Here is a 24436-nt window from a genome sequence, read left to right as displayed (position 1 = left end):
ATTATTGATACCTTTTTTTTTTTAACGTGACGTCTAATAAATCGATGAACGCCGGCTGCACGCACGAAAAAGTGTCCCGTTACGCTGTGTCCCGTTACGCTCGTTGTACGCTTGCGCCGCATCTATCTCTCTTCCGCTCGATTGGAACAACCATCGATTTGACTTTTTTCGAGGCACATCAAACTTGAAACACTCCCATTCGTTTCCTACTTAGTTAAAATAATCTCTTCGTTAAAGTAATAAACATATTTGAATTAATGAGTGCAAATAAAAGTAAATTTATCAATAAAATTGTAGATTTCATTTCATTCCTTAGAAGAGAAAAAAAAAAAGTATTGATACCTTTTTTTTTTTTGACGTGACAACGTCTAATAAATCGATGAACGCCGGCTGCACGCACGAAAAAGTGTCCCGTTACGCACATTGTTCCGTTACGATGTGTTCCGTTACGCTCATTGTTCCGTTACGCTGTCGGCGAGTGCAGTAATAATAGGTTACGTTACAATTGACTAAAAAATTATGGTGATTCATATAATTGATTAGGCTATAGTTTATTTATATGAAAACTTGTTCATAATTATATTTTAGCTTTATAGCTAAACGCCAGTTTTTAAAATTAATTACAAGTCATCTACACGTGAACTGTTACGTCGACAGTTTATAAAGTGAAGTGAAAAGTTAATGTGGTTGTCATTGTTTATTACAACAACAATTTCGGCAGTAAAGGTTAATTATTCTTGCATTTTAAAAATCTGTTTACTAGTATAATTTCAAGTATTTATTCTTTTATTACTAAAATAAAATTGATTCAATTTTATTCATAAAAGTATGCAATCATTTCATCAATGTTTTGTTATGACGTCACGTTAAACTATCGTCCGTAAACCGACTTTACAGACAACCAATTTTTTTAAGGTAGCTCTTGTCGTTTCAGAGATAAAACGTAAAAAAATAAATAAAACAGTGACCTTTGACCTCGAATTTAAAAAAAAAACAACGCACAAGCGGGAACGATGGGGACTTTTTGACACGTCGTCCGTAATGACGTGTTCAAGACCTGTGCAAAAAAAAAAAATATCCAGCTAGTTGGGAATCAATGCAAACTCGGCATCGTTTTTTTTTTCCCCCGTCTCTTTTGTCTGGAATAGTAACAATGTACAGTATGCCCATAAAATGTAATGTAATAAAATACTGTCAACTGTAAGCGTTTGTAGAGTGTTGGTTCGATGTCACAATCAGAGAGTAACTCAAACAGTTTTAGATAAGCGCTTGCGTGAGTGCTGCTTCGTTGTTTTGTCGCTTGCAGCGCGAAATAATAGTTATTTCTGCAATTAGTAGAGGGTGAACCTGTAAACTTTATTTGGCAACAGGTTGAAGCCTCTCCCCATTGGAATCTCTTTGCACGAGAGAGGTTGACCGTCCAAGTTCATGAGCTTGGATTGGTCGTGATGGTCGAGACGACAGAGGTATTTTTCGCTGGCCTCCACGTTCACCTGACATAACTAGAGACCGGAAAAATTCGCGGGTTCATTACGTGCTATGAAGAAATTCAAATAATTATACCTTAGTGCTGCTTCTGTCATTGGTTCACTGTTAATCTGGAGGACTGAGGGCCAATTAGAGACCCTCACTCGTAGAAGTGTCGAATCACAGGCCACCCAGTCGTGACGACTCACAAGTCAGCAGCCAATGAACAGTTGGCATTTGCCCGAGTGTGTAGAGGATATTGGAGTCTATCCTGGAGGTCATTGAACCCGCGAATTTTTCCGGTCTATAGACATAACGCCATGTGATTTTTCCTTCGCGGCTTTATAAAATATGGTGTCTACGTTCCACCGCTACCTAATGATTTGCCAGAGTTGTGACACAGAATTGAAGAGGCCGTTACTTCCATTAATCAGGAAGTGTTAACCAAAGTGTGGGAATAATTGAACTTTGGTTTGGAATTGTGCCGTATAACTAAAAGTACACGTACTGAACATTTGTAAGAAAAAAAACTACGTTAGTTTATCTTCAATTTTATACATGATTTTTTGTAAGTACCTAGTCTAAATTTAACTGCCATCGTATACCATTGAAACTGGGACATTATTTTTATGGACATCCTGCATTTTTGATACGCCTGTTTATGATGTCTGGGTGGGTGGGTGAGATTATTAAAAAATATATTATCCTTGAAAGTGCATTTTGATGCTACCTGAGTAACCTTAAATCTTAAATAAAAAGTGCCACTTATGAACTGTAGATAAGCCCAACAATCCCTTTGCTTATGATCGTGCTGTTATGTGTTTAAAAAAGAAAGATTCTCTCTACTTTTTGCATATTTAATGCCCATAATCAGAACCATAAATCAGCCATAATGCTGCTTTTTAGTTGCATGATTATTGTGAGAAAATGAGCTACGCCCCGGGGCCTCCCCCCCCCCCCCCCACCTTGCAGGGTGTGGGTAATCTCTACCGAGCCCCGAATAGTTACAATATTACATTGTTGGCTTACTGAAGGCTTGTAGGTGGAGAATTTAAACCTCTTCAAGGACGTTTTATCATATTTATTAAATAAATATTTTAGGCTAAAATTCTTTTTTTCGCATCAGCCAAGGCTCGATGCGAGGACATGAATCGATCTAAACAATAAGTATATGAAAATATAATATTTTTAATGATTTCTAGAATTTGTTACGTAATTTTAGGTTAATAACTAACGATTTTCATTATGGCGGTAGTGGTCTCTAGCATACAAAACGAAATGGCGGATCCAAGATGGCCGCAATAATGACACGCTGGTTTTCTGCAATATATTCCTTGATATTAGCGGAAAGGGGGGGGGAGAGAGAGAGAGAGAGAGAAATCTGCTGGTAGCCTCCATAGAGGAACGATCCATCGCCATTTTTAATTTGCCCTCACAAGGTTCGAATGGAAGACTCCAAGTTCCATTACAAAAGTGTTTTTTTTACCCAAATTTTATTGAAAATGTAATTTAATGATTTTTTGATACAATTTTAAAATGGTTCAATTTATTTAGGATAATAATCACAAAATTTCATTATGGTGGACATGAAGTCATAATTCAAATGGGTGAAATTTAAATTGATGAAAAGTTCTAGAAAACAAAATTGTGGATGGCAAAATACAAAATGAAGGAAATTTATAGAAACAAATATGAAGTATGTGATGGCATAATTTAAAATAGTGGCCATGAAACTATCCCAATGGTCGAGATCATGACCTCAGAGACTTACCAGAGGCTTTTAGATGGGGAATTAAAACCTCTTTAGGAACTTTTCAAACCCTTGACAATTTTTGATAAAACAGGAAATTCTTTCTCGAAATGTAATTTTTTTTCCTTTAAAATATAAATTTTTTGTTATTAGAATTTTGTGATATTATCTGGTGGGAAATATGTTAACTAAAATTTTGAAATTTAGCGTCATTTTGGCGAATTTTGTGCTAATTTTGAGACAAATTGAGCAAATGTTTGGAAAATATTGAAAGTCAAGGTCATCCAAGATGACCACCGTAACGTCTCAATCCAAGATGGCGGACAGCTCCTCGACTCAGGCCAGCTGTTCTCGAGGAACCCAGCCGCAAGACCGCCATTTTGCGTCTAGCGTTTCTTGCGTGCTTTAATAACCAGGCCTTCGTTGAAGTCTCTCACGAGTCTGTGGTTTGGGCCGCAACCTGCCACATGCAGAGACGCTACCTTCCTTCTCAGACGTTGAAGTCTCCGGCCCATGCCTCGTGGCTAGCGCTGCAGCCTCTTGTATTCACTGCCCCTGGCGCCCAGACCACCGGCCTCGTGGATGGTGGTCTGTGAACTCCAGGATAGACTACACAGTGCTATACTGTTCACAACAAGCGTCTCCCACTCATTGGTAGAGACTGGAAAAATTCGCGAGTTCAATGATTTCCAGGATAGAATACACGATCCTCTGCCTACTTGGGCAAACGGCGCCCGTTCATTGGGTACTGAATTTTGAGGCGTCTCAAAGTGGGTAACTTGTGATTGGATACTTCTTTGATTGGTTGTCTCTAATTGGCCAAGAGTCCTACATATTAACAGTGAACCTATAGCAGAAGCAGCACAACGGTATAATTATTTTAATTTTAGCATATCACGAAACGAACCCGCGAATTTTTCTGGTCTCTACTCATTGGCTACCTTAATATACTCAGAAATGTCGGAGATTCATTTGGTTCTTTAAAAGATTCATTGTGATTTAATACAATTTCTTGGACATAGCGCCATTGCAGTTTTGCACTGTTTGTCATGGGAAAACTTCATAAATACAAAAAAAAAAATACGGGAACAGAAGCCAGTCCCGAAACGTCGCAATTGTTTTGTCATCGGAAATCTAATGTGTTCGTCGTTTTTGTCGTCGTTGTGCAATGGCGTTTATCCAAGAAGTTGTATTAAATCGGATTACTTTGGTATCAGGCTAAAATTCATAGTCCTATGTCCTATGTCTACCCACATGTGTTTTCCTATTGCCTGATATTTTTTTACAGTAGAACCGTCCCTCTTTTGGAATAGGCCAATGTGATTCGGCCACGTCACAGCTGGCTGGTAGTAGACTGGCCCACGTTCGTGGAGCCAGTCTTCAAACTACCACAAATGTGTACATGTTTACAGTCTACCTTGCGACAAAACGAATCTGCGAAACTTCCGCGTGTCTGCCAATCTATGATTTCCCAGTGGCCCAGGTTTAAAGAACCAGACATTTCGCGGATTCGTCTGGCCTCAGGGTAGAATTAAAAGTCAACCAATGGGAAAGCACACCTATGAATGTGAAATCCAACCTGAGGCCAGACGAATCCGCAGTATTTCCGTGACCCCTTTATCCATGACGTGTGACAGACACTGTGAACATAACCTCAATCTTCCGGATCTGGAAGCCGACTGACAAGTCACAACTTGTCCAAACTTGGCACTGACTATCTCAACGGACCAGGTTATTGAAGATTATTTCTACAAATAGCAATGTAGCACCAGCAGTTGCTGCTACAAAAATCCATTCCCTGTATGTTTTTATTATCACACCTCGCACTTCAAGCTAATTGCAGCCTTGAACGAATCATATTGAAAGCTAACACACAGACGAATATTTGTAATGAAAATATCCATACCAAAAAAAAAAAAAGTGCTTCAAACAACAACCCAGTGTTGCTATACCTACCGTTTCCGCAAATCTTAACTGGAACAGTTATAAACTCAGCGGCGGGATATCGGTAGAAAGATTTTTTATTTTTATTTTTCAAGAACAAATATTTGGCTACGTCACTCTGGTTGTCACCAGAAGTGGCATAGGCATAGCCGCGATTTGGACACTTGCTCCTGACACTTTGATACCGGGGCTTAATGGCACGCGTCAACTTTTTTTATCGCACGCATTGTTGTCCGCGCCGTGTCCAGGCAAGAACCAGCTATGTCACTGGTTCCTCTGCAACAAGGTAATTGGAGGTGAAGCTAATCACTAATTAATACTACTAATAAATAATAATACTAATTACTTATAATCACTAATAATCATAATACACCAATAATAAATTATTAATACTAATGAATTAATACTCATTACTAATATATACCTACTAATTAATTGTAGTAGGTAATTCTTAGAGACCAAAAGGTTCGTTTATTCGTAATATTCTCTGTAGGTATATCTTTATACTTTTTTCAACTATTTAACTTTCGGGATGCAGTTAATTTGACACGCCCCTCTAAGGAAAAAAAGAAGATAATAAGCCAAAAATTAGTATTTAGGTATTTGTAAAAAAAACACACAATTCGCGTACAGCCAAATAAAAAGAAAAAAAAATAATTTGATGTGCAACATTTTAGCTCTCGGTATACGACATTTAGTGGGAGTAATTTCTGAAATGGAACGGAAGTCGCATGGAACGGAAATGTGTAACCACGGTGCGACCATCTGTGGCGGATGGCGCAAACCAAAATTCACAAAGCCAAAGGGAAATGGTATAGTAATAACTGTTTAAATAATTTCAACAATATGGGAGGTCTTTTAATAAAATTCCAACGTCGAAAATCAGACACAGTGCCAGTGTTCAATGTTTTATGCAAGTATTTTTCGCTTTTATCGGAGCCATTTCATTATATAGTTTAACCTTTCGCTCTGCAAATGGAATGATTCGGTAGTCGATGTAGCTGCTCCGGCAGTGAATCCTAGCGGCGAGTTCGGAAACTACGTTTGACTCGCATAAAGAAAGTGTACTCGAAAAAAACCACAATTTTCGTATGTTTATATTTGAAAGAATTCTACTTCAAATCTCGTGTCCGAGTTTGTGTATCACAAGTGTATTTTCTACACGAGAACAACGTGACTTTGCTCGTTATTGAGGTAAGGTGTTCACGCATCACTGGCGAGTACTGAGAGACTCGCTTCTGATTGGTCTGGACTCCAAGCTCCCGACTGGCTGTTGGGCGGTTGTCGTCCGGCGAGGCGGGGGGCTTAGCGCAGGGCTGATGGCTGTACATATGAAAAAGTAGCTCCGAGTGTCGCAGCAGACCTCTTTCCTTCCGTTCCGGCTGTCGACACGCCAGCCCAAGTAAGTCCCAGAGTCGGTCCCTCGCTCGCCGGTAGCAACGCGCGGATCATTTTCCATAAAAAAGATATTGCCTCGTTCGCAATTATTTATAGATCCTAAAATTTTAAATATCTTTCATGCCATGTTTGTTTCAGTACAACAAGATATCGCATCGTTCGCAATTATTTATAGATCCTAAAATTTTAACTATATTTGAGGCCATGTTTGTTTCAGTACAACCTAATCTTTAATTTCTTTCAAACTTCTCTCGTGTTCCAAAGAGATAAAATATGTACAAGTTTTTAAGTCTAATCATAAGTTTTCAAACACAAAAGGTTTCATAAAAATCGGTAAAGTAGTTTTTGCGTGATGCTCGAACAAACAAACAAACAAACAAACAGACGGACAAACCTTCGGATACAGTTTTATAATAGTATAGATGTCACCCCCTCTGACAGGTAAAAGCATAGATAAAAATATAGATAGGTAAATAAAATAAATGTGAATTCGTCTTCTGTTTTGTAAAGATATAGTTTGGAAGATATAAACATAGTGATAGAGGTGCATAGAGGAGGTAAAGAGAGATAGATGGTGAGATATACAGAGATAGAGCGAGGGATATAGTTATATATAGCGATGTAGAGATATAGATATTGATATAGAGATAGAGAGTGGTAGAGAGATATAGAGATGCTGTGTATATGTATACACACTTCAAACAAATTACAAAAAAAAAATAATTGAATAAATGCCAGGCATTAGCTACTTATTTATCGAAGGGTTTGGAACAAGGCTGCAAGTAGAAACTAAGTTCACAGTAGTGTAAAATTGGCCAATAGTGGTAAGATGGCGTCCAGTAAAGTAGCAGCCATCAGTTGGTTTACCCACCATCCCTGGAGATTCAGTGGGGTGCTGTCACAACTTAGAAACACACAACTTAGACACACATAATTAAAATCACACAAGGTAGAATCTTCTAAGTTATGTATGTTCTAAGTTATGACTTTCTACGTTACGACGTTTCTAAGTTGTGTGGTTCTGCGTTGCGTGTTTATAAGTTATGTGTTTCTAAGTTATGATCATTCTAACTTATGACAGTTCTAAGTTATGTGGATTTTTTCGAGGTTTCTAAGTTATGATTGTTGTTCTAAGTTGTGTCTGGTTCCCTACTGTTGACACACCCCGCAGTGACGAACGACGCCGGGCAAGATGGCGACGGCGCGGCCGGCGGTCTGAAGAGCGCGCTGCTCCGGCACGTGTCTGTCCTGCGCTGGCTGCCCTCGTACTCGCGGCTGGACGCCTTGGGCGACCTGGTGGCCGGCGTCACCCTGGGACTCACCATGATGCCGCAGAGCATCGCCTACGCCTCGCTCGCCGGTCTCTCCGCCGAGGTAGAGTACTCTTCCATGCTAGACAATATGGCAACCGAAAGACGCCATCTTGGTTTCAACAACAAATCAATTTTAGATTTAATACAATTTCTTGGACACGCGCCATTGCAGTTTTACGCTCTTCGTCATGGGAAAATTTCATGGATGGAAGATATGAAATAAAAATGGGAACTGTAAACCCACAGGAAACAAGTCTAATGTCAAACATATAAACCCAAAGATGAACCTAAACAGATATTATGGACAACACAAAGCCAATTACATCCAAACATCTGACACCACTAGAATTTAGTGGAAGGAATTTAGTCATGAAAAAAAAAATAAAAACACAGACGAAACACGGTGGGCTATCAATGGCGAGACAGTTTCAACAATAACAGATATCAAAACCTGGACAATGCAGCAAATATACGATCACAGTAAAGAAGATCAACTGATATTATGGACACCACAACTCAGACAGCACAGACGAACACGGTAAGATTCCTGTGACATCAGTGGTGACAGTCCCGTCCTGAGGCACTAACAGCTGACATCGGTTGATATTTGAGTTTTCTATGTATATGCATATTCATCTTTATTGTCCATTATCGAGGTTTCTTATGACATACAAGGTAACCCATCAATGGTGTATATCTCAAAAATATTTCAAATCAATATTCCCCATTATGGAAACCATTCAAAAAAGTATAGCATCAGATAGATAGTTTGTTTCAACGACCTTTTGGTCACTGTCATTTTCTATTTGAATAGTTTTAAGACACAGCATATTATCTAACATAATCCTTCACAATGAAATTGAATGTTAACAACAATGATGATTTCTCCTGGGAAATTATTGAGGTATTTCAGATTGCTTTAATGGTTTTAAATAATTACTAAAACAGTAACTATCATAATGTGCGCTACTTTTCTTTACAAATAAAAAATTTGAATGCAAAACAATCAAGTTTTTTTTTTTTGCATTTTTATCGTTGAAAACCTTCCCATTAAGGCTTTGTCTCGCTAAATTTGTTGAAGTTTTAAGGGTTTAACCATAGCTTGTAGTTCAGCCTTCATATTATTTCTTAGGAATCAACAGGGTGGTTGAAGTTAGTCTTCATAGGTTGTTGCAATGTAAAATTTAAATAATTATTTATGTCCCATCAACAATGATGTAGAGATGCCGATGTACGACACAAATTTGGGACACTAAAGAAAGACTCGGCCATGACCCACAGTAGAAAACCATCCTAGTATTTGAAAAAGAGTGATTTTTAGAAATTAGAATTATTATAACATCATGTTAATTATTATAGTTGGAACTCAGCTCCTCTACAAAGCCAGTCCAGATCTGTTCATAGCCTGAGCCAACGAGAGGAACTAAGAACAATGGGCCAAATAATGTTGTCAAGTCCCAGGTTACAATCGCCGTGATTGAAAATGTGACCTGTGCATATTACATAACTTTTAACGTTTCCAATCAAATGTATTAGTACTAACATACTTGTTAGTTCGTCCTACTGTAAATGTAAACTCATGCTTTAAAATAGTTTCAAAATGGGCCATCCAGTGGCCGATCGCCTGGAATTCTCCCCCTGGCTCCTCTCCAACCTCCCTGACCCTCACCCCTCAGTGGCCCCAAATCTCTCGAACATAAAGTGACACTTCGACGAATTAATAGCAGGCTTTACACAAAAACCTCTAAATTTGCATTTGCAGTATGGCCTGTACTCGTCCTTCATGGGCGGCCTGGTGTACATGGTGTTCGGCACCATCAAGGAAGTGTCCATCGGGATCACGTCTCTGATGGCGCTGGTCACCTTCGAGTACACGCACGATCTTCCCATGGAGTTCGTGTTCTTGCTGACCTTCCTGTGCGGATGTGTGCAGCTGCTCATGGGCCTGCTGAACCTGGGTGAGTGCGTTCGCCACCAGGTCCTCCCTTCACGGCGTGATGGCTGAGAGGTCACCTTTTATTTGCGTTTCATTAACTTAAATCATTATTAAAGTTGACAACCATCCAGCAGCATAAAATAATACCCAATGTTTCAGCTTAGTTTTCTTTATATTATGTTGGCTAATATTTTAAAAAAAATTCCATTTCAGTCAAATCAATTAAAAACTTTCTAATTTTATGAAAATCTCTGCACTGCGATTCATTCTAGTAAGTTCGTGTTTCACGTGACTATAAAGTAATATTATTAAGCTGATATTACCTAGAATGACATAAGAGGTGATTAATCTCCCGCATATTGGAATTTTTATTCAACAGACACAGCTCACAACCAGAGATTAGGAAAAGATACAGATCAGATGTGAAGCTGTTCTTTCCACTGTTTTCTTCTTCTTCTGATTTTCTTATACCATTGTGGTGTACATTTATTTATATTTGTATCAGCTGTTCTAGCATGCTTTAATAAAAACAGTTGTTAAGCTTTTCGGAAGTAAATTAGATTAAGATATAACTATTTAATATGTTTATATACATTAAAAGTCCAAAAAATGTATTGTAAGTTTCTCCAAATTCACCTCCAATACAGGTACAGTTGAAACATTTGTAAACAAATGGTCGCCATATTAGTATATGTAGTCCACTGAAATTCACCTCCACTTTTGGCTTCAACCCCCTCATCAATGTTTCAGCTTACAATGGACTTTTGTTATTTGTTTTAATGGCTCGATATATCATCCGACTTAACTATGGATGCTTGTCGAAAAACAAATTACCTATTTATATTGTATGCATGAAATCACAGCAAATAGTTTTGAAAGCAATATGGCGAGAGAAACCATATTTTAAATGTTCCATTAGAGATTCTCTAGTGCAAATAGTTTTGAAAGCAATATGGCGGAGAAACCAAGTATAATGTGTTCCAGTAGAAATTATCTAGTGCAGAGAGTGTGCGTGTGTGGCGATCAGGCATCCTGGTGGACTTCATCTCGGTGCCGGTGACGTCGGGCTTCACGACGGCCACCTCGCTCATCATCATCGCCGCCCAGCTGAAGGGTCTGCTGGGGCTGCAGGGCCTCAAGGCCAGCAACTTCGTGGACAACTTGCTGAAGGTGGGCGCCCGCCTGGGCGAGACGCGCCTCTGGGACGCTGTGCTGGGAGGCGCCTGCATCGCAGTGCTGCTCGCCATCAGGGTAGGCAGCTGGCTGAGGGGAAGTGAACTCATTCGAGCACTTCAGTGTGCTGTTTGTTTGCTCTAGATTATCATTATTCTTCCATATTGTCCCAAGTAACAATGGAAGTGTTCTAGTACGTATCTAAAACCCATCATATATTAAATGATCCTGTCTGTACATTGCTAGATGCGTACTTTATAGCAGAGCTTAAATACTCACCCGTGCATTTATTTTACTTTTTAAGCTGTAATTAAAAAAAATATAAATATATACAAAATATTTTTATTATATTGTAATAATAAAATTTACAACCTTTTAGGTTAAACGATTTTTAAGTGAATGGTATTTCATATTTACAATTTTTAACAACCACATTTGTTATTTTGTGTAGAATTCATTTAAAGTCCTGCATTCATTTGTTGCAATTACTTTAAATACTCCCTTAATTCTCTATATGATAGATGCTACAGTCGTATAATGCAGGGGCGCAACAACAGGGGGGTGGAAGGGTATTTTGCCCCCCCCCCCCCTCAAAAACCTTGAAGTGGGGGCAAACGGGGGCAAAGAAAGTGCTGTGTAATAAATTTTTTGATAATAAAACTGCTTAAATAGCACCATTTTCCACCTTGAAATACAAATTTTCCCGGGGGAGGACCCCCGGACCCCCCACATCAATAGGGGGGATCAACAATTCTCCATAAAAAGGTATATTCCCCCCCCCCCCCTATTGAAATTTAGTTGTTGCGCCCCTGGTATAATGCATGGTCAAAAGTGCCCTGTTGAGGAGTGTGTTAATGTGGATTTACGATTGACATACTTAATAATGTTAAACTTAATCTCTAAGTCGATTAGCACATGGTTAAGTAATATTGCGATTTTCCAGTTAATGATTGATTTAGGGGTTGTTCATTCCAGCCAATAAAAACAGGCGAGTACGCAGCCATGATATATAAGATGAATTTTTGTATTTGTTGGTATCATCTGCATCCTGAGTGCATTTTATTTAGGAATGATTACAGTATTATAATTAGTTAACATAACAATTCTGTCCATTGTGAAATTTGTCAAGTACCTACTTGAATTATCAAACATACAGGTATGATTATTATTGAACCTAAAAATTGCAAAAAAATATCAGCTTGTAACCTAGATATCACACACAAATGAGAATCTCAAAATATTTAACTTTCATATATAATCATATATAATTTCGATTTCATGTATTACTAGCATCATATATTCAATAAGTGGACTATTTTGTTTTATTATGCTTATTAATGCGCGCAGTTAATACTGGAAACCTATTCAGGGAACGGTTTATTAATAACTTTAACTATTGTAGGTACTGGGACAACACAAAGCATAACGCCCGGGTGAGAATACGAATGCAGAGACAATGCCCTGGCTCTTGCTATCCCCAATATAAATAGTTGTTAGTTATATAATATTTCTGAATCAATTCTCTTTGTTCACAGAAAATGAAAGACCTGCACATCGGCCCTAAAGACATCAGTTGTCAAACAAGAACAATGCAGATACTGAATAAGTGCATTTGGTTTTTTACGATTTCACGAAATGCAACTGTGGTGCTGATTTGTTCAGTTATTGCTTTCAAACTGTCGTCCAATGGGATCACCCCGTTCCTGTTGTCAGGTACGTTAGAATGCCTAATGCTCTACTAGTAATGTTTAAACATTGACGGATCTTCTAATGAAACATTTAAGTTCTTAATTTTAACCACATCTGAAATTCCTCAGGTTGTTTAGAATTTTTTCAGAAATTGCAACTTCAAATTTTAAATGGTTTATCCTCATGGTAACTGGCGTTCCTATGTTTTCAAACACATTTTAAAAGGACAGTAAATAAATGGAAATAAATACAATATTAACATAAGAGTAAAATTTCTTAAAAATATCTAAACCTAAACTTGGCAGAAGAATGGCCAGTAGTTTTGTAGTAACTGATTTGTCTGTAAATTTGCGTGCTTCCTTGGGCAGTAGGAGCCTGAACTTTGGGGGATCCTGGGCAAATTACTTTTATGGAGGTCCTTCATCAGAGAATTTTAAATTTCACTCTTTCGAACTACATTATTTACCCAATTTGTAACTTAAAATACGAAACAATTGTTTTTCTCATTTTCTTTTAAGACATTTTCGATATTTTTTTCTGATAAAATATCCTTATTTCAATTCTAAAATTGTTTACGATCTAATTTCCGGTAGAATTAGATCGTAAAAGAAGCAATAAAGTCTTTAGATTTTTTGCCTAGCACAAAATCATGAACTGAAATAAGCATTGCACAGCACATTAAGTTACAAGAAAATTAAAAATTTAATTTTCCTTTTCTCAATAATGCCCATAATTTTTAACAGAACACTACACATACAAAAAATAAAAATAAAAAAAGCACTAAGGCGGGGCTCTGGGATATTGCTCGATCTGCCTTGCCCTGGAGGCGTTCATTCCCCGGAGGGACAATACAATGAATATTGTACGCATATAAGTTGTTGGAGACTCTAATATATGTTTGTTAAAATGTGTAACCCACCACAGAAATACGATGACAAGTTTACACTGTGGATACATGCTGAAATAACTGAGCAATAATTTTGAAAACATTTTTTTTATATAACTACATATTTTTTTTACACTGTTGGACACGTTACAAGATGTTTAGTTGCGGATCTTCATTCCCAGTTCACAGGATGTGATCTTGTTGGAAGTGTCGATGAGTGTTCCGTCGAGCCCGACCAGACAGCGCGCGGTGGGCGCGGTGGGCGTGGTGGACACGGCCGCTGGGACCCGGCTCTGCGCTGTGCCGCAGGCAGGATCCAGTCCGGGCTGCCGCCCCTGGGGCCACCCAGCTTCTCGGCCCGCAGCGGCAACTCCACCTACTCCTTCGTGCAGATGTGCGAGCAGCTGGGCTCGGGCATCGCGGTGGTGCCCCTCGTCAGCGTGCTGGCCAACGTCGCGATCGCCAAGGCCTTCTGTGAGTGGCCCGGGTCCCTGTCTCTCCCGTGACTCCACCCCACCAACCCTTCTTACCAGGGGCGCAACAACAAGGGGGGCAAGGGTATTTTGCCCCCCCTGAAACCTTGAAGTGGGGGCAAACAGGGGCAAAGAAAGTGCTGTGTAATCAATTTTTAGATAATAAAACTGCTTAAATAACACCATTTTCCACCTTGAAATACAAATTTTCCCGTGGGAGGACCCCGGGACTTCCCGCTTCAATAGGGGGGATCGATGATTCTTTATAAAAAGGTATATTGCCTCCCCTTTGGAAATTTAGTTGTTGCGCCCCTGCTTATTACCTCAACTGCTTCTTACCTTTAAGCAACATTGCTTTCATAGGTATCCGAATCAGTGGCGAGGCGTGAGGTTTACATGAGGGGAAGCAATAACTCCGTTCACACCAAAACATGATGATGTGGGGGGGGGGGTCTGGGGGCCCTCCGCCGGGAAAATATGGATTTCAAGGTACAAAATGATGCTATTTAAGTAGTTTTCTTAACTGAACATTGACTATTCCACAGGTAGAAAAATTGACATTTTTTTTAAATACATTATTTTTGAAAAATAATGATTGACTTAAATTATTCTGATAGTAAAATACCTACTCTACATTACTTATATACTAAGTGGGAGTGTAGTATCATCGTACGCCCACAAATCCCCCACGCACTGCCAGCCAACAGCCCGCGGGAGAGATGCGCGCGCCCCGAGAGACGACCGCCGACTGAAACGCGACATCGCCACCTGCCGTGCCGAACTGTACCGGACATTGCCGAAGCAGTCGGCGGAAAAATTCCACCGTCTGCTTCGGCCATGTTCGCTCCAGTTCGGCAAGAAAGCGTTATCTTCGTAGCTTCTACCGCGTATTTTTCCAGCCAATCCCCTCCCTGAATCTTTGTACCATGCCACCCCCCTTCCGAAAGGAAACTACTGCGGCAGCCTTCCTGCTGAAAGCGATCCTACCAGCGCTTCTAAACCTAGCAACGCTTCTAAAACAGCATGTTTTTGTGTCAACGAGTTATTTTTTTATAGCGCACAGCGCACAGTATTGGGTCCCAAGAAGATAGTGTAAAAAATACATACACCTAACTGCACGAGCCAAAGTAAAATACTATTCTGAATAAAATATTTATTTAAAAAATACAATGTCTGGAAACTGCCTGGGCAAGCACTGCTTGCCTTGCTTGCCCTGACGAGACGCCACTGATCCGAATCATCTCCAATGTTACCTCTCTGAAACATTGCTAATGATGCATCACCGAAACCATTCTAAGTTGCATTTCTGTAACATTGTTGTCATTTCCATCATCTTATTTATAAATTGCTAAAATACTATCACAACAGTTAGGTTTATAAACTTGTGAGATAGACTTTATTTATGTTCGACTAGAGTGTTTTTTGTTATTTTTCATATATTCAAATGGAGATAATGATTAAACATCATGCCTAAAAATAATAAAAATGCAGAAGAAGATAAGAGTTATTGTCAAAGGCAGTGTGGGAATAAAACTCCAAAAGAGGCGCCAAAAAGTGCCAGTGAATGGATGCGAGAGTGCAGAGCGTGGAAAAAGGCAATTTTTTTTCCATTTGAATTCATACCCGCATCCTTACTGCCGTCGTCCGGGGTCTCGGGCTCGAATCCCGGTGCGGTTCCTAGCGGGGGTGGCTGCTGTGAATGTAATGTTTCCGGGTGGGCGCCAGACTAGCTCTGGTTCTAGTCGGTAGGTGGGTCGTGGGGTCGATTGCCCTGCGTGGCCCACTAGGACCGTCGGCGATGTTGCGTCGGTTTAAGGAATTCCCTACTCGGCGGTGGTTGGGAATCGTAGGGTTAAGTAATCATACGCTGAAATGAGGCAATAAATGACGTGCGTCATTTATTCAGGCGACTGTGGTTCGGGTGTAACTCCGTTGGTTACACGCCACGTCGTACAACAGGTGACGTCACAAAAATACAAAACTACACAATTACACAACAATGAGATTGAAAGTTACTCAATAAAAACGTGGCACAAGTTTACAAAAGAAATGTTACACGAGGGTGCGTTACACAGGTTTATGAAGGTTACGCGGAGATGCGTTGCACAAGTTTATGAATGTTACGTGGAGGTGCGTTGCACAAGTTTATGAATGTTACGTATTAGCGTGGCACTAGGCATTTCTGAGTCTGGTTACTCACACGAGGGATGAGGGTGATTGGAGGTGGCCAATTCCGTAAGTCTACGTATCGAGGCGGTGCTCGCGTCCACGGTAGTGGAGCGCGGACCGCAGCTAAATTCGTTCAAAATTCCCTTATGGGTGGTGTCAGTGCCGGAGCGACTGATTTTAACTAAAGTTCTGTTCCTCGGGAGACGGCCCGTGCCGGATGCTGAACCTATCCCGCGGACCAAGTGTGGTGCAGGGTTTTTTTTTAATTTATGCGGCCGGATTAGGTCCTGGACCGAAAAATTGGACCGGGTACGCACGGAGAGATTAGTAAAAAGGAGGTTTTAAGAAGTGACTATATTTACCAGAACTGAACTCGGTGTGGACAAAGGATGATGTCTCTCCGTGGGACGTGCGTCCGCCCCGGTCCACGAGTCGCGCTGTACTGGTGTCATGTCATGGCGTCCGGCCGAGTCTCGGTGGCCCTCGCGCCAGGGTTGACCTCATTACATTAGTTTCTATGTGACATGTTAAATAAGAGAATTTAATGACGTTAAATTCTTACATTAATTATTAAAGCTGAACCAAGGTCATTCGTCCCTTCTACAAATTGAAGTTATTGTGTTTAGGAATTATTTCATTTAAATTTTACGTCACACCAGCGACTGTTCGTCTCTTGCCGGATTGCTCTGGTGGGGGTAAAAAACGTAACACGAGGGATGAATAATTATGTCATATGGTTTCATTGACTAATTCAGGCAGAAGGCCGCCAGGGGAACACTCACACACGTATCGACGTATTACACACGTGAGTGCCCGGGCACTCCTACGTCGCACTTTCGTCAACCAACTTCAAATTAATATTCAATACTGTTTAATAATCTATGTTTGTTTTTGTAACGAGGTTGGGGTGTCATGACGGTCTGTTTATTGGGAGGGAGCCGGGTTCTACCTTGGTTGCTGGTGGCTCGCTTGACTCGGGTGGGCCATGGCTAGGGGCGCGTTCCGTTAGCGGGGTTGAATACTGGCGGTTGCAGGTCGGGCTTTAGGGTGGCCTTCGGTCGGACGACGTCATTACTATTCTGAATTATCTCTTGTTTATTAAAAAAACACTAATAATTTATATCTATCAATACCTTAAAAGCAAGAAGTTTCACTTTTCTTACCCGTGGACTCCACATACAAATTTATTCTGTGTTTATTTCTTATTATTTTGGTATAATTCTGCATAAATTATTGCCAGGGGTTTGATGGTTGTGTAAATATTTAAAATGAATGTGCCACACTTTCATCAGTGCATTAGAAGGCACAGAATGCAACCATAGTGGAAACCGACAACGACGAGGCAGACACCTCGCAGAATCAGGTGTGTTGCGGACTGTGGCATGAGAACCGGGACTCGCGTGCTTGCAGCGGCCGGCAAGTCCCTGGACGCCACGCAGGAGATGCTGGCCTTAGGGCTGTGCAACGTGTTCGGCTCGTTCGTGCAGTCGACGCCCACCACGGGCGCCTTCACCCGCAGCGCCGTCAGCCACGCCAGCGGTGTCCGCACGCCCTTGGCCGGACTCTACTCTGGTGAGTCTCCGCAGTGCTCAGTCGCCAGTGTCTTCCAGTGTGGTTTATAATAGTGCAGGGCTTTCAATGGCACAAGATATTCTTACCAGACATAAAGAATAATACTATACTGACACAAGGGCAGTTTACTTAATGATAAACTGGCACAAAATAAACACAGGACCTTTAAAAATAAGGTTTAGATTTAAGTGTGATAATACATTTTCTTAAAAATTCAATTATTAAGAAAAACTTATTAATAAAAAAATGATGTAATGGTAGTACTGGAACACACATCCTTCATGTAATGTTGGTCATGGCCCTGGAAGGAAAGATGCAGAGCTGTGTCTTGTTCCAGCCACGCTGATCCTGCTGGCGCTCAGCTACCTCACACCGTACTTCTACTACATCCCGCGGGCGACTTTGTCTGCAGTCCTCATCTCCGCCGTCGTCTTCATGGTGGAGTACGACGTCATGGTGCGGCTGTGGAGCAAGAGCAGTGAGTACCCGGCAGGACGGGTCGTCCCGTGATGTCCGTTAATAGGCCCGTCTGCAACATTCCGAACCTCAGGGGTGGTCCATGTCCTTGCCCTGATGTGAAATTGCCCCGGGCAGTTCCTGGGAAAAAGCCCCGAACGTCCCCGCATTGTGACCGTGGCACAACGCCTGTTCCAGAGCGGGATCTGTTCGCGCTGCTGCTGACCTTGGGCACATGCCTGCTCTTCGGCGTGGAGGTGGGGCTGCTGGTCGGGGCGCTGTTCAACGCCTCGCAGCTGCTCTACTTCTGGGCGCGACCCGCTGTAGACGTGCGGATCTGCAAGGTGCCCTTAGCACATCCTGCTACAGTCATTCTCGCACTGGAGGAGGCATTTAACACATTAACTATCTTGGCTTTCGAAGGCCATCCACATGGAAATGGTAGGGTGTACCGATGTTTCGCCCTGCTGTTCAGGAGGCATCTTCAGGGTTGAGAATTGTTTCTATTATCTCAGATGTCAGTCAATCAGGGGAGTCCTTTCCTACCATTGGCTTCTGTATCGACTAATCACATTGATCATTGATCATTAGTATATTTTATTCATTGCTTTCGGCTAGTGTTCGTTGATTACTTTTCATTTAAGTCCATGTTTTGTTCACCTTGTCAACATCTTTTTTTGGGTGTTTGAAAACACAATTATGCTTATGTAATGGATCAATATATAAATAGTGTAAATATTACTGCAATAATTTATGAGCTCATACATAGTCTGTACAACCTGTTAGCTCAGAGGTATTCGGCCTTTCGGCCATATATCCTGGGTTCGATTCCAAGGTGAGTCAGGGATTTGTCACTTATGGATAATTTCCTTCCCATGTTTATGTGTTTGTTGGGTTTTCTCTTCGCCTCGACATTGCGGCATGCCATGGTCATCATACAGTTAAAAATGTCTCTGGACATAAGCCATTTCTGATTTCACTGAATGTCATAGAGAAACCTTAAGATCAAAGATATGAATACACAAACATCCATCTGTGCCTGAGGTTAGTAGCAGATATCAGTTCCCAAAATATCCTAGCTGTTTTGTATTAGTATCCCTACTGTGTTCGTCTGCGCTGTCATTGTGTTGTCCAGAGTATCTGTTTAGTCTCGGTGCTGGGAACACCCACGTGTCATTGTGTTGTGCCCATTATCTGTTTAATATCATCTTTGAGTTCATCTATTAGCCGCTGTGTTTCTAAGGTGGTTTCTGTCTGTATTTACTGTCTATTTGCAACTGTCTTGTCATTGTCATGCTGCTGTGTACATCTGAGCTGTGCCAATCGTCCTGACTTATTCCTTCCACTGAATTATCTGTACTGTCTATGCATTTAACTTCTGACAAAAACTGATTTTGGATTGTTTTCTTTGTGTTTGCGTAGGTGTTTATCTGTTAGAACATTCTTAGACCATTTCTCTAAGACTTTCTGTGTAGATTAACAATGACGTTTGTTCAAAAAAGTTTTTAAATCAATCTTCCCTTTTGCAAGAATCATTAAAATAACATATGGTCATCACCGCATGACAATGGCATCCTGGTTGATCACCCAATCATCACCATGACTTGAGGTAGACATATTGGAGCGCCCGGTGGCATCAGTGGGGCAGGTGATAGGAGGAGTGCCTGAGTTTCAGGGACGGCGCGGCGGGGAGTACGTGCTGGTGACTCCCGACATCGGGCTGCTGTACCCGGCCATGGACTACCTCAGGACCGAGCTGGGCAAGGTGGCCTCGCGAGACGCCAAGGGCATACTGCCCGTCGTCGTCAACTGCGCCTACTTCAAGGGCGCCGACTACACGACCGCCCAGGTGACTCATTCCTCCGAGCAGGCGGTCCGGCTGGGCAGAGCTCTCGGTGTTGACGTGTCGCTTACAAACGTTTTCCAGGTTCATTCAAGGTTTGCAATTACGAATAGCGTTGAAATACACACTATTTCTGCCTATAAAAGTTTCGATTTAGGTTTAGTTTTCAACATGTATGTTTTGGATAAAAAAAAATTAAAGTGACTATATAACTACACTGCTTGTTGCTAACCCAACTGAATGCTTACAAGAAAGTGAAAATATTAACCGAAAGGGAGTTTATGAGCAGTGAAACTATATATTTAATATAAATTTTATTTATATTTATATATATTTTGCAAATACATTTTAAATTGAGTACATTTCATCTTGCAAATTACTTGTGTTGCAAATAGGCCTGTAATAAAACATACCTAAGTTAACATGAAGAATTTTTATTATTGTAAATATGTATGCTTTAATATAACACATTGTTGAACATCCCGATTGACACTTATTTCTGTATATGTATGTCCATGTGCGCAAGCGAATGAACAAAGTTTTATATATTCATGCAACATCTTCAAAACTTGCTATGCCACTGTCATACGTGTTTTTCGACATGTCCTGTAATAAAGTATCTTTAACATGCCTTATCTTTCGAGGCTGGATCGTTGACGATATGGGCTCCCAAGAGCCATTGGACTGTGGAACCCATTCCATCATAGATACCATTGTCACGTACCACCATACTCACTCATCTACCAGTAGGTGACCCAAGTGACAGCCCGTACCTGGACTGGTGGCTACCCAAATCGATCACTCGCAACTTGGGACCCCTTAATCACCCAAATTACACATGATCCAGTCTAGCTGTCCAGGCTAGTACCCGAGCTGGTTGGCCGGGGGGTTAGTGATGCTGGACTACCGGGATACCCTGTAGCGTCCTGACCGCCGGCGGTTGCAGGGCATCAAGCTGCTGCTGAAGGACTTCCAGTGCTACCGACAGCCCCTGGTGTTCATGGGCGCGCGCCGCGAGCTGCTGGACTACCTGCAGGGCTGCGGGCTGGCCGGCTTCCAGCACGCCGGCTCGGAGGAGGAGCTGCCCGGGACGCTGCAGGGTGAGCCGCGCCCGCCTCTCTGCAGGTCTCCGTGATCAGGCGCAAAGTTGTGTGCACTGCTCAACTGAGGAAACATGGGCAATTGACTTATATGCGGCGATTAAGACCCGAACATTTCGACATAATATTTATCTACGAATACTTGCCTAACATTCTCAAACAAAAATATAATAAGCAGCATACATATGTAAGGCCCTTGTAAGGTACTGGAAAAAAGTGGATGGGTTGGAGGGGGGGGGGGTAATTATCACCTGGCCCTTAGGCATCAAGCACCAAAGGAGTCCTGGAAGAGTGTCGAGAGTTTTTAAAACATGAGTTCACCCTGATAGGATGAACATAACAATAGAAATCATGTCCAACATTACAAGTAATGTTAGATTCTTAGATAACGATAAAAGTTATGGCTTTAGTAAAGTTCGCAGTCTTGAGATTTTTTTTTTTAAAATTGCAGGGGTTGGAAAGTTTTGTATTAAGTAATGTAAAGGGGAACCCGAAAAAAATAATTTTCACCTGGGATCTTGATTTCCCATGCTGTCCCTGTACATATGCTACAGAATCGAAAAAAAAAATGTTCATAAAGTGTGTGAGTCGTAAACATTTGCCTCCCAACATGGCAGTAGAAGCCAGTCCTGAAGTTAGAGATAGCGAAATGCGCTGCAACACAACATGAGAGGGAAACTCATAGTTCCAATCCCTTAATTTTCGGGATGTGTTTGACTAACATGCGTACAGTAGTGTACATAAATCTGGCAGGAAAAGAGACATGCTCGTTAGGCGATCCGGCTGGGTTTTACAAACTTAGAAAATGTGGCTTGACTTCGGGTACTCCCATTTACCCCAAAATGCACTACAGCAATGGTCCATTCTCATCTCATAAATTTTTCCCCCTCCCACAAATTATCTCCACTGACCCGATGTCGACAAGGCGTCGAGATCTTATACATCATTTAATTGCAGGCTCGCGCCAGGAGACGGGCAAGCTGATGACCTTGGACGGTGACAGCCTGGAGACCAGGGTGCTGCTGGGAGGAGAGACCGCCCCGGGGCCCAACCCCGGCAGATGTTGACCTCGTGACCAAGAGACGGGCAAACAAATTACACTGGATGGTGACAGCCTATAGACCAGGTTGCTGCCGGATACCCAACACCAGCAGATGTTGACCTCGTGACCGCTGCATAGTCTGACGTGACAACTTCCCAGAAGAGTGACTGTCCGGCCGCAGAACAAAAATCTAAAACTGGAGCTCCCTTGCTTATCACTATCGCCTGTGCTTTTCTGCAAAATACTCTTAGCACAAATTAGAAAATGTAACATTTCGCAGAAACAAGGTCATATTTCATCTTTTCTCTATTCTAAGCTGGTTGCTTCTGCATTGATATGACATTAAGATACAGCGATTCTTGAGTTCGCAATCGTCACGCTTTAAAAATGATTCCAGCCAATTATGTAAATTAGCTGTTGCTGAAGTCAGTTGGATTCTGCTTGGCCATAAAAATTTTTTCGCGAACTTTCAACATCCCCATTTTCCGTGAACTGGACCCGCCTTAGTCACTAAAATGCCTTGCACATGTCAGGAACATGGTGGAAAATTATTTGGCAACCAGCACTCTGTAACAAAAGTGCAGGCAGTGACAAAACCAAAGTAGTTCATCTCCATCACGGAGAAGCCAATCAGATGCAAGACTACCTCTGCAGTCCTATGTGCAGCCAATGAATGACTTAACAGGCCCTAGGCTTGCCTCGAAGGATCCATCACGCCTCCAGTCTCTGGGAAGACACTTCGTACAGTGCCGTCAACAAGTCTGCAGTCTTCGCCAAGAATCTCGTGGTTCTTCTTCTTCTTGACTGCTGGCGACCGACGATCTAGGAAGTGATGGATGTACATGCCCGATCCCAATGTGACTGATTTCAACTACGAAGGAATGATAATGCAATTATATATATTTTTCCAAATTCGTAGTATTTTAAATCCTAATTTCCATAATCCACTTACTTATACTGTTAGTTGGTATTCTTCGAATATTTGATGCAGTGTGATGTGAAACTTAAAACTGTGGAAATAATCCATAAATTGTTTTCAAGATTATTTTTTGACATACAGTATTTTGTTTTTATTCTATTAGTTTACAAAAATCAAAATTCCGTTCCATTAAAAGTGGCATACTATTTTACATAACATGCAAAACATATTGTTCAAACATACTTAACGTCTTTATGTTACCTACTTGCAAATACATATTTTTGGAGGAAGTGCATTTTAATAATATACAACTTTTGAACTATCTAAATCCATACTGTATTTCCATTCTTATTTAAAACATTAAGACTGGGGGGCACACAAAGTCTCTGGATCTTTTCATCAAAGACACGGTGCTATTCCCTCTCACCCCTCTCGCGGTAAGTCATGTACCTTATTATCAAAATAGCTTTTAACAAACACAATTCAATGTAGAACAGCAACTAGAATACTATCCGATAAAAGTGTAAACTTAAAATATTAAGGGACCTGACTATGGACTTATTATCACTTGAAGATTTGGTCAGTTTTAGGGGACCGAAAATACTTTTATAACGCCTAAACCATAACATTTGTTTTGGATTTGTTTACAAAACAATTACATTTTTTGTAGTGAGTGTATCTTAGCTTATTTCATTATTATACAACATTTTCAATTTTTATTGGTGTATAACTTTAGTCCATCAGAATGAAACCCTGCATTGACTGTGTTGCGGCATGGAAGCTGTTGCACTCTCAGCGCAGTTATCTCATGGAACACCTAGCAATCGCTCAGTAGCCCCCGAGTGCATGTCAGTGCAATCTCCTTGTTCGGGAGGGGGGGAGGAGGAAGGAGAACACTCTATAGTTTCTTAACTTAAGGCTTTCTCTTTGCGGGCTTCTGGATGTGCCACTGTACACGGTAAAGGGAGTGTCATTAAGCTTTGAGAGGGGGTACCAGGGACCCGATTAGTTTTTTTGTGCACGGGTTTACCCTGATAGTAGAACCAATATACAAATGTCTATTGCAAATGTATTTTTTTGAAACATTAACATTTATGCAATACGCACAGGGTAAAATTACGTCATGATCGTAGTAATGTTTACATTTAAAAAAAAAATTATCGGTTGGGATTGAACAATTTTTACATTATGTAATGGGGAAGGGCCATTCAATTTCTCTCTGGTTGGTGGTAAACAACGGTTTGAAGCCCCGTGCTTGAAGCAAACGTGACACAACTCACGAGTCGTGGCTGCGGGGATTCTCTGC

The 24436-nt window shown here is 41.1% G+C and overlaps 1 protein-coding gene across 2 annotated transcripts; it reads left to right on the top strand.

The window, feature by feature from the left end:
• The first annotated feature begins 6523 nt into the window (after window positions 1-6523).
• On the top strand, window positions 6524-23417 carry LOC134541102 (sodium-independent sulfate anion transporter-like). Of its 2 annotated transcripts, none has more exons than XM_063384269.1 (12): window positions 6524-6563; window positions 7731-7933; window positions 9635-9830; window positions 10836-11059; window positions 12517-12694; window positions 13866-14030; window positions 17609-17770; window positions 18108-18248; window positions 18425-18570; window positions 19902-20075; window positions 21016-21169; window positions 22127-23417. In XM_063384269.1, coding segments are annotated over exons 1-12 (1854 nt in total). In that variant the 5' UTR covers window positions 6524-6562; the 3' UTR covers window positions 22237-23417. The 2 variants fall into 2 exon arrangements, with proteins under 2 accessions (XP_063240339.1, XP_063240338.1); XM_063384268.1 differs by lacking the exon at window positions 6524-6563 and adding an exon at window positions 6649-7000.
• Window positions 23418-24436: the final 1019 nt, after the last annotated feature.

The sequence above is a fragment of the Bacillus rossius genome, chromosome 18 (assembly GCF_032445375.1).
Source record: "Bacillus rossius redtenbacheri isolate Brsri chromosome 18, Brsri_v3, whole genome shotgun sequence".
Lineage (NCBI taxonomy): Eukaryota > Metazoa > Arthropoda > Insecta > Phasmatodea > Bacillidae > Bacillus > Bacillus rossius.
Note: the sequence above shows the minus strand (reverse complement) of the source record. Positions and strands in the feature narration are given on the sequence as shown.

What these genes read in the sequence shown, in the direction of transcription:
- LOC134541102 (XM_063384268.1), top strand. An exon ending in CATGGGCCTGCTGAACCTGG is followed by an intron (nt 9,831 to 10,835) that starts GTGAGTGCGTTC and finishes TGTGGCGATCAG; the next exon opens with GCATCCTGGTGGACTTCATC. An exon ending in CAGTGCTGCTCGCCATCAGG is followed by an intron (nt 11,060 to 12,516) that starts GTAGGCAGCTGG and finishes CTTTGTTCACAG; the next exon opens with AAAATGAAAGACCTGCACAT.